The sequence below is a fragment of the Molothrus ater genome, chromosome 1 (assembly GCF_012460135.2).
Source record: "Molothrus ater isolate BHLD 08-10-18 breed brown headed cowbird chromosome 1, BPBGC_Mater_1.1, whole genome shotgun sequence".
Lineage (NCBI taxonomy): Eukaryota > Metazoa > Chordata > Aves > Passeriformes > Icteridae > Molothrus > Molothrus ater.
The window spans coordinates 11,155,409-11,166,768 of NC_050478.2; the positions used below are offsets into that span (position 1 = coordinate 11,155,409).

At 39.5% G+C, this 11,360-nt stretch overlaps 1 protein-coding gene across 2 annotated transcripts in view; it reads left to right on the plus strand.

Moving 5' to 3' along the window:
• WDR37 (WD repeat domain 37) overlaps positions 1-5,878 on the plus strand; it is a 44,377-nt gene extending 38,499 nt beyond the window's left edge. For both annotated transcript variants that reach the window (XM_036405728.2, XM_036405735.2), the window contains 2 exons: positions 1,132-1,246; positions 2,765-5,878. In XM_036405728.2, the coding sequence (XP_036261621.1) occupies positions 1,132-1,246; positions 2,765-2,896 (247 nt within the window). In that variant the 3' untranslated portion in view covers positions 2,897-5,878. The remainder of the gene's footprint in view (positions 1-1,131; positions 1,247-2,764) is intronic.
• The last annotated feature ends 5,482 nt before the right edge of the window (positions 5,879-11,360 follow it).

Here is an 11,360-nt window from a genome sequence, read left to right on the forward strand (position 1 = left end):
GGTTGATACACCAAGCCTTCCAGTATTTAAGAAGTATTTGGACAATACCCTTAATAACCTGCTTTAAGCTTAGGTCAGGCATTAACTGGTCAGGTAGTTGGACTGGATGATTGTTGCAGGCACCTTTCAACTGAAATAGTCTATTCTATTAATTCACTGAATATACATTTATTTTTTGTCCCTGAAATTAAACTTGAGATTTATAGAAATTTGAAAAAGGTCTGAAATGGTTCTATAAAGTGCAGGTGTGATCAACATTAATTTTTAGTAAGTACATTGCTTTTAAGAAATTTTCTATAAGAAAATACTGATGTTAAGGCTATTTGAGGATCTAGTACAATAGAAAATTGTTGGGAAGATAAAAGTTTGACAAGAAAGTCTCATAGCTATGTATGCTTGGCAGAAAGATTTTTAAATGTAGAGTCTGATGAAGGAATAGAGATGGAAGCAAGTTTTGATATAGAAGAAAAGAATTGCTGAGCCAGTCTTACTGGATAACCAAGAAGGCAAAGGGTGTGTTAGTTAAAAGGGATTTTTATGGCTTAGAGCAAAGGATAAACCCACCTCAAACAAGATGTTTTTACCAAGCAGAAAGATAGCACAAGCAAACAAGTCAGCAAAGTTGCAAGTAGGAAAAAAGTCTCAGAATTTTCCAGTGCAAGAAAACTGAAAAACAACTTCTAGTTTAAACTGTAATGAATGTGGTAATTATGGTAGTTATGATAGGCTATAGATAATAGTTAAGGTATAGATTGGTTCTACTGTATGAAGATGCTCAGCAAAGAAAAGTATAAAATGCAATGTAACCAAAACCAAGGGGTCTCCAGGCCTGCCTGCAGCTGGAGCTGACAGCTGTAGGCACAGTCTCTGTCACCCACCACCCTGGGCTGCTGTAACATCTTGGATGGAATAAACTGCACTTTGGAGAGCTGCCTGGAGTCCCACATCCCTCATTTCAGTTCTTACAAAAAATACCTCAATGGATCAATATTTTTTTTCTCTTTCCGTTTCTGAATTCTAGCCAGTAAAAGTTCAGCTGCATCCCTTCCCGTGAGGTTAAATTTGTGCTGTCAGTTTCTGCTTGCCAGGCCTGTTGTTTGCTCCCCAGCCTCCTTTGTCCCTTCTCTGCAGGATTAACGTGTGTGTTGGCCAGAGGATCATCGCCCTTCCCCACGACAACCGGCAGGTGCGGCTGTTCGACATGTCCGGGGTGCGGCTGGCGCGGCTGCCCCGCAGCAACAGACAGGTACCTGCAGGGCTGCCCTCCCTGCCTCTGGCCTTCCTCAGGCAGGGTTCAGTGGCATTTGGTCTGTCTGCCTTACAGCTGAACAAATGCTGAGTGGCCTGGTCTGAATAAATGTGCTGTTAGTTATTCAAAATAACCAACGTGCCAATGTGAAACATTTTGAACGTTTTTATTGGAGTTGGAGATGGTGTTTCAAGTGAATTTTATCATGATGTTTTCCCTTGCTAAAGTGCAACACATATCTGCCTTCTCTATGAAATGGAATAAGTGTGGAAGAGCGTTGCTGATGTGTTTTAATGTCCTGATGTGAATCATGTCAGAAAAATGGCTCACTATGAGGTTTAATGGTGATTTTCTCATGGTGATTTTTCTTTTTAAATTACACAATATCTAATTGGTTTATATATTCCAAGCTGGATGGGGCTCTGAGTGACCGGGTGTACTGGAAAGCATCCCTGCCCATGCCAGGAAGGTTGGAACCAGATGATCTTTAAGGTCCCTTCCAACCCAAACCATTCTGTGATTCCATGACATAGAGACATAGAGGAAAAACATGAGGTTCAGTTTTGTGAGCTCACCTTGTATGACTTGGTGATAAATTTTAATTTTTTTCTTCTATGCTTGTTCACATACATTCTAGATACATCCTACCGTGTAATAAACCATCCTCGCTGCAGCCATCAGGTTTTGTGCATTCATGGCACTATTTGGCATGGCAGGCATCACTAATGGAGCAAATCAGACTAAGTAAAATTAATTGGATTATGTCACATAAATAGGCCTTTTTGGGGGTTGATTCAGCAGTTCTTGATAGAATTTAGGAAGGACTTCTAAGACTTACTTAATCTCTTTCAGATTTTTTTTCTAATTTAGGTAGGTTTTTTAATTTACTAATTATAGTCTTGAGGGGATTTTTTTGTGTATGTGTGCACATCTTCCTTTTTTCTTTAGTAGTTTCATTCAAGCTGACACTACTGAAATAATGACTTTATTTATTTATTTTTTAACCTGAATGTTGGTCAGAACCCTATTTTGGACATTTTTATTGCTATTGAACTATTTTCATCAGTGTGACATTCTTCCTGCTGCAGTATTATCCCTCCTGAATTATGGATGATATGCACACTTAGTCTTGCAGGCTTGTTACAAAGTAGTTGCCAGCAAGTAGTTCCTTATTTTAAGACTGCTTTTATAATTAAAAATGCTAAAATCAAAATTTGATTTGCTTTTGTAAAGAAAATGTAACTAGATAGCAAACAGACCTTGGAAAACTGAAAAAAATTTGATGCACCTTTTGCATCCTGATGGATGCATTGCTGGATGCACTGCTGAGGAGTCACATCATTCTGAAGGCTTTTAGCTTACAGATGCAGGTAGCAGTGACCTTTAGGATTCTCAGGGGCTGTTTGCAGAGAGTGGGCTGAGGGTTGGCAGGGTTGAGTTGCAGTGGGCTGTTGCCCAGCAGTCCCAGTCCGTGTCAGTAACGGCGCTGTCTCCCTCCCTCCCGCGCGGTGGCAGGGGCACAGGAGGATGGTTTGCTGCTGTGCCTGGTGTGAGGACCATCCCATCTGCAACCTCTTCACGTGTGGGTTTGACCGCCAGGCCATCGGCTGGAACATCAACATCCCTGCTTTGCTACAGGAGAAGTGAAATGCTGGGAGTTTCTGCGTTTGTGTCGCCGTGGACTTCTACACCTGGGCAGACTTTTCTGAACACTGGTCTGCTGTCGCTGTAACAGCTCTTCCCTGAGGGGAGACTAGAGCAAGTGTTGTTCTTGTTACCACATTGTGCACAGTTTGCATGGGTTGTACAGAAAAATGTGATTTTTTAAAAATTAGTTTGTCTTGTGTATGAAATTTTATATTTTGCCATCCACTGGTCAATATGTTCACTGTTGCGTAGAGCACATAAATGTTCATAAGTTATTTAGCATTTAATAGTTACACAGTAGGGCATTACATTTGTGACATAAATGTGAAACTTATGTAATTACTGTAGAGAGTGTATACAGTCTGTTACGTTTTTCCATGACTCTACATATCTGCCTTGTGTTAAAAGGAATCTGCAGGGCTAAAACTTTGAAATGAAGTGTGAATTTCGCTAGTTGTATGATTGTAAACATTTTCCTGTTTGCATCTGATTTAAATACTTTTTTTAGTGCTGCCATATAGTGCAACTTCAACTCCATTTTTACTCTAGTTACTAGAGAAATAGTAGATTTGAGAAGGAAAATGCAAGAAACTTGTAGTGGGTACAGACTGCCAGGTTTATTTGTAATCTTTTTTGTACTTTTTATTTTGAAAAAAGAAAAAGATTCATTCTGCCCTTCTTATATAAAGTGATTCTGAAACCTCATCACATTTCATATTAGCAAAAATCCAGGATATTATGATTCTAATCACTGAAATCTAGTCAAGCAAATTCTGAAGCACTTTAGTTTATAGCTATTGTTATAAACCATTTATGGAAGTTTGACTTTACCAGTGAATGTTAGCTAACCTTTGTGAGAAGGATTAATTCCTTTTGGTTATCTGCCCAGAAAGGAAATAGTTTATTTGGGGGTTGATGATTTTGTTTATGTACCTACAGTGAGCATACTTTTAATTGTGTTCACTTCCCATATTTTTATTTTGAGCCAGCAATACAAAGTAAATGAGTACTACCTCAAAAATGAATGTTGGTCAAGATGCATCAAATCTCTCTGTAGCCTAGAAAAAAGCACCTTTGGTCTGTGGCTGAAGTACTATCTCTGACAGGAGAGGAAAGACAATCATACTACATGTGATCCTTAAGGTAGTTAACACATAAAGCTAGTGGAGCAATACACTGTCAGCATCATGTGTCACCCAGCCATGACAGGGGCACTGCAGTCTCTGTCCTGTTCCAAAAGGGGGCAATTAGCATAGCTCTCCCTTCTTTCTTCCAAATGATCTTTGGTTTTGCTCCTCACTCTGTTTAGGTGTTTTGCACTGGCAGTGGGGTGTTACTCTGCAGCTGCAGTAAATGCAGGTGGCAGCTGGTGTCTTGGAAGGAATGGAAGGGGCTTCTTCAGACAGACACTTGCTTTTGGCTGAAGGGAGATGCTGTCCCAACTGTCTGACATATCACAGTGTAAGATGAAGGCTGAAGGTAAGGAAGGGTGCACTCTGACAGTGGGAATCTTGGGGTTCATGGTGGCTTGGCAGATGTATTCAGAGGTTTTTATCTCATCATCATGATTCTGTGCAACTACAGCTGTGCTCATGTCCTCTGCATCACTGTTTGTAATGACATTAAGACATGTGTTAGCTGGTTCTCCTGTTAACTAACATTTGTGTGGGATGGGATGGGATAATGAATGCATCAGTGAGGAATGGAAGGGAAATGGGGGTCCTAAACATTGTTTTGGACTGTAACATTAAGGAAACACAAAATATTTAATGGAGAATATATGTAGTGTCTTTGTCATGTCACATGTCATTAGAGTGGTTTGATCCCACGTTTTTTTCTGTTGTGGGGTTTGGGTTTTTTTCTTGAGGTGCAAGGTGGACAACTGCACTGGAGTAATCTTAAATACTCAAACTAGTGAGGTTGCAGAAAGCAGCTGCAGAGTTTTGAGTCTTCTGGTGGTAAGAGTTAAATGATGGTGAAAATGTTTATTTTCACTTTTTTTTCTTTTTCTCCTGGGTTTTTTGCTCTGGGTTAAAACCATTTGATGTTGGGTTACAGGTTTTATTCCTTAAGAAAACAAGACTCACTTTCTTTTAGTTGGTAACAGAGAGAACTTTACAAAGGTTTTTGTTTTCTAAAATAAGAGAAAAGTGTCTGGCCTGTACAAACAGTTTCTCCAGCATGGCCTGCATGTAGGATCTGGACAATGGCTCTCCTTTATTACCTGAGGCAGAGGAGAGGGTCACTGGTTTTGGTCCTGCTAAACTAAAGTGTCTAAGCTTCTCTCATACATATGTAGTACAGAACCACTGGACTCTATGCAGTTTAATCATCATTGCTGCAAACTTTTTATATCACCAGAGGGGCCATCTGCTGGCACCAGAATGGGTGAAACATTTCATGGTTTCATTTTGAAAAGAATCAACCAAACAAGGTGCTAGAGCCACGTTCTTATGAGCAGGCTAATACTTAAATCAGCTGAACACTGAACTATCACTTAGTTTAGTTTTCTGTACTGTAGTGAAGGGTAAGCCAAACTGCCATTCCTCTTGAAGCTAAACATATGAGCAGGGGTAGTGAATATACTACATTGACTAAAACATTTCATGGCTCTAAATGTTCTAAAGAGTGTTTTTTCAGCACTAACAATGTCCAGCATTTCATTAAATGGAGCAGAGTTGCAGTTACAGTTTCAGTATTGTGCAGAATTTCACAGAAAACTCATCACCAGGCAAAACCAAGCTTCTGTGTCTTTCTCTCAAGCAATGCACAGCAATTTTCACAAAGTTTGTGTATACTTTACAATCAGAAAGATCTGGAATGAAACATCTTATTTGTTGCCTAAATCTGTGAAAACTACCTTTTGGGGAAAAGAATTTATAAGTTATGTGGAACCACTTTTTATTATTCTGCTAATTTGTTTTTAGATGTAAAATGTTTTTCTTCATTACAATTCAAAATGCATTAAAACATTCAACAATTTTTTTTGCAATTTGCTGTTTTTCTGTGTTGCATTAAGGTTACTGTTGATGTCAATATTTCAATTTTTTGTAGTCAGAGGATCTCCCTATTCACTTTCCACTCTTCTACTAAAAAAGTTTGTTTCTGAGGCATTGATGAGCACAGTTTGGAAAAGAAGGCCAAGTCTGTTTATTACAGTAGGTTTTCTGTAGCACTAATGGTCACACTGCCAGTAAAGGGTGTTCAGGACTGCCTTTGTACTGTCTTTTCCCATTCTGTATGGAAAAAAATTATAATTGCATATTGTTATGCAGAAGTTTCCATGACTTTTCACCCCACGTTACAAACTGGTATTTTAAAGTGAAATCTAAACTAATTTTTTAATGTTTAGAATACAGTGAAAGTATTGCAAAACCACTCTGATGAGGAGAACCCACCCTCAGTTTTTCTGTAGGTTAAAGGCTGGTTGCTTTTTGCACCCATGTTCTAACCAAAGCTGTGTAGTGTTGGAGTAAAACCCAAAGCACTTGGTGTTGTAGAAAGCCTTGGGTTTCAGAAGCCAAGGCAGAGTCTTGACTGATACCTGAGTGCACCTTACTCTCCTTCAATGTGCTTTGGATCCCTCATTTGGGATTAATCAGAGTTGCTGGTGAAATGGACCAAAAATAAGAGACCAGAGTTCCAAGGTAGCACAACTGACATAAGGGCTGGGTTGAGATAGAATGCCAAACCCTGGGCTTCAGTTGATTTTAGCTGAGGGCTTTCAAATCAGGCTTTACTGCCAACTGACTTAAACTTAGTATTTCTAGTATAATTTTAAACAGCTGAGTGAATATCATGTAGAACTGGTGGTTTCAGGAGTCTGTCTGTGTTTAAACCTGAAGATGAGCTGCAGGAGAACCACTCTGTCATGCACCATAGTTTGCTCTTTAGACCGGCATAGAAATTTTATTTAATGCTCTGTTGAGACCTGAGTATGTCACTGAAAAATTACTCAGCCTTGTGATATTTTATTTTTAAGGAGTGTTGTTACCTTTTCTAATTCCCACAGGTCAGTTTTCTGAACATAAGTAATTTGCAGGAGCTTACAGAGGAAATCCTGTTTAATTCAAACAGTAAATCCTGGTCAGAACTTAGCATTAACTGGGAGAGGTGTTCTACTGGAGCAGTGTGGGATTTTGTAGATGTGCTGCTTGTCAATGTCCTCCAAGTGAGAATATTCAGTACTACCTCAAGGGGCTGTTTCTCAGAGGTTTAGGGTTGAGGCTGGTGGGTGTTTGCAGTGTTGAACCCAAGTTCCTGAATTTACAGCTTGGATGTCTCGTACAGGTTTGGGGAGTTTCTGGAATGGTTCAGCATGCCATGTAGAAGTTGGAATTCAAGCATTCAGACTTAGTCTAGGGAAATGGAAATGGTGCAAAGTGTCAGTGGTGGCATGTACAATAGAAGAGAGTTAATGTAGAAAAAACCCCAAAGTTCTGCCTCTGCCTTGAAAATGGAAGCCTCTGTTTTGAAAATGGAAGGTTCAACCTGGCTGGTGACTGCTGTGCAGTGGAATGACACCATTGCATGTTAATGGTATTGCTTGACTCTGCTTGAAGCTTCATTTCCATTTGTTGGAAACTGTTACAATTCTGCCTCCTTCCACTGAAACTTGTCACATTTGGCATTTGTTTAAGTTTAACATTAATTTTGTGTAGTTCCTCTCCCACTTGCATTTGTGGTATTTCTCTTCTCCCTCGGGCAGAACAAATTTAGTTACATCTTTATTTCAAAGCCCCATACCAATGAAAAAAGGCCATCCAGCTGTCCTGTGCTGGGAGGAGAGAATTGACTGATCTCCATGTGCACTTCTTCATCTTCATGATTTTTTTTTAATTACTCAGGTGAAAATTTTTAGTAACGGAAGTTGCCTGAAGGCTGTATGCATTTATGGTCTGGGGTTAATGAAGGCTGAATCAAGTCTGTGCACCTTAACTGCTCAGAGAAAATAGATTTGTAGTGATGTTGTAGGTGACTTAAGGCTCTGGAAAGGAGCATACAGTGATTTCAAGTGCTGCAGAAGAGTTATGGAGAAAGACTTTCCCTTAGTTTGGAGCTTCTGTGCTGTATGCAAGAGTGGTGACCGAGCATTTGAGAAGGAATTAAGATCATTTGAGAAACAGAGGCACATCTGTGGTGAAAGTGTTTAGACTGTAGATGAGGAACACAGAGGAAGAATAACGAAGGGGAATGAGAAACTGGAATAAAATTGGGACAGCTGTGGGAGGTAGGCAGAAAGAAAATGCAAAGTGGTTCATAGGAGTGCATGTCTAAAAGGTGGAAGTTATTGGTCAGCTGGGGATAAACTGCTAGGAAGTCAATGTCTGGTGAATGCCCCTGCCTTAGTGAGGAGAAGGGAAAGCAGAGATGGGAGCAGGGCAGGGCCAGCCTGCAAGGGGAAAAACAGCAGGACTGAGCTCAGGGGAAGCATGGATATTGGGATGTGCTTATGGCTAGAGCCTAGAATGGAAACAACTGGAAGTTAAGATTCCTTTGCATTTTTTAAATCAGTGTTCTTGGTTTCTATGTCCTTGATTTTGGGGGAAAAGCTTATTGCATGTATAGAGACAAATTCATTTGCATACATTGAATTTTCCATTTCAGGTGTTGCAATGGTGCAGAGATCACTCAACAGCTGATGCATTGCTAGGATTACAAATTACATGGATTTGTAATCTTAGCAGAGCAGTGCAGATGTTACATACAAACTCCAGGTATGGCAGCAGGGCATGAGGTTAATTAGAAGTCACTCCCAGACTGGAAATTTCTTGAGTGAATAGTTGATTTGGAAGAAGAAGATGATATTTTGCACAATCCCTTTGAGAATACTTTGCCAGTCCAGAAAGAATCAGAGTGCTTTTGGTTGGAAGGGACCTTTAAAGGCCACCTAGTCCAACTGTCCTGCAATAAGCAGGGACATCTGCAGCTAGACCAGGTTGCTCAGAGCCCTGTCCAACCTGACCTTGAATGTTTCCAGAGATGGGGCATCCAACACCTCCCTGGGCATCCTGTGAAACACAGGCACAAGTGAAGTTTTATAAAAACCTTCTTCCTTATATCTAGTCTAAGTTGACCCTCTTTTACTTAAATTGACCCCTTGCCCTATCACAACAGGCTCTTCTAAAAATTTTGTTTTCAACTTTCTTAGAGGCCCCGTTCAAGCACTGGAAGGTTCAGTATTTTAGGTCTGAACAGCCTGAATTGACTAGGGAATTTCTCTAAGTAAACCATCCAAACATAGAGATTGCATCAGGGAGATACTGCTGTGTTTTCAGTAGTGCCTTAGTTCTGGGAAAGGCAGAACTGGCCTTTCCTTCAAATTTTCACCTTGTTGATCTGTCAAAATTTGACAGTCTCGTTCATAAATCCAAGTGAAAATATGTATAAATTTTGACTTCAGTGATCAAAAGTCTGACTCCAGTTGGCCCCACTGATTTTGGTCAAAGTATAAATCTTAAATACAGACAGGATCAGTCTTACACAGAGGTGGCATTTTGACAGCAAGGAAAACAAATAACTGTCTGACTTCATCAAATAATGTCATGCACTTATGTGGGTTTAGCATTTAATACTTTTAATGATTTACTTTTAATGATTTTTTAATACTTTAGTGATTTTTTAAAGCATGTTATTCCTTAACGTGCTTAATTTGGATAAAGGCAGAAATCTCAATTTTGTTAGGTTTTTTTTTAAACCTTATATAAATCTTTGCTATGTCACTGAGATCAGCCTTGTACAGACACGAAACTGAACCTGAGTATTTTGTGGAGCAGTGTGTACTCTGTGATGTCTGAGCATATAGAAAGGTGAGTAATCCTAACGACAAGAAAGAGTAAAATCTGACACACCACACCACAAGCACCACTGAAATCAGGTTGATGGTGTAATAAAAACTTGAAGAACAGTATTACGCATTAGAAGGGAGAGACATGAAGGAAAGGCAAAACTTTTCAGCAGCACTTTAAAGGGTAGAGGGCGTAGTGATGATATCATTATTAATTAAGGTTGTTTTTCAGTGTGGCTAATTGCCAGACATGTTGTTTTGGCCTCTCATGTTTTCTGAAGCTTGTGAAAGCTGTCTCCTGCCAGAAGGCTGTCAGGATGTTGGATGCTGTCATTGAGTGGTGCCATCTTCAAAAGGTGCTGAGCTCCCCTCAGCATTCTGCACAGTCTGGCGGGTAGTTGCCAGCTCGGAAAATCAGATTCATGAGCCTAAATATGGTTCTAGAAACTTCATTTCAGGAGCCTGTTTTTGAAAATGATACCCTAATTTTGTATATATTTTATATTGCTGCTGAATTAATGAGCTGAAAAGTTCTTGGCCACAGATGCATGGTTTGCTGAAATATAAGAAAAGCAGAGAAATTATTTTCCCTCCCAAATTATATAAGGCTACTTAGAGTTTACTGTTGGGAAACTGAAGCTACACTGCATCAGTTCCAGATATAACTGCTTACTGCTCAGTGAACAAACACTTCCTTTCAGATGCTCATTTTTCATCTTGCAAAAATCTCACCAATGCAGTCATCATAGCATGAGCTTTCCATAGCAAAGGAAATGGAAGGATTAGCTGATCATAAATGTGGATGGATAGATAGATAGATAGATAGATAGATAGATAGATAGATAGATAGATAGATAGATAGATAGATAGATAGAAAGATAGATAAAAATCCCAGACATTTCTGGGATTTCATAGAGTCCCAGACTTTTCTATAATTTCATAGATAGATAGATAAAAATCCCAGACATTTCTGCCATTACCAGCAAAATGGAGGAAATCAAACCTGCCTATGTGTGTATGGCTCTGACCATCCAAACTGATGCTTTCTGTGAAAACATGATGTTTTGGTAGATCTCTCCTGTGCATACTTGAGGACACTACTGGATGCCCATCTGCTGATGAGCTACCAAGGGGGATTTTTGATGTCCAGAAACAAGTGTAAAAACAGGAGGTAACAGAGGAGGTACATACTTCTGTCTCCAAATGGTTTTTAACCAGAAAATACAATTTCCTTGAATTAAGCAAATGCACAGCATTTACTTACTTTGGTGCAGGCATGTGAGCCCTTGCACCTGAAATGGCAGGAAATAAAACTTGCTTGTAACTTTTCTGTGCCAGCAAGAGATGGAGCCACCTTTTGAAACCTGAATTTTTTCTTCTTTTTTTCTTGCTCAACTGCAGCATCTTCCTTATGTCCATGCAGGTGTATGTTTGTATTTTTAATGATATGATTTATTTTGTCAAACTTGTGGTTTGCTTTTGGGAAACATTCTGGCAAGGTCTTAAAAAAGCAGGTATAAACAGATCATCTGTGAACAGTGAATTAAAGGAAAATTTAACAACAAGAGCCCATTAGAGCCATATTCCTGTGGAGATTAGCTGTGCTCCACACAAAACCAGCAGTCACAAGAAAAATACAAGCATCAGCAGGCAAGACGATCCAAAATCTGAAGTTTT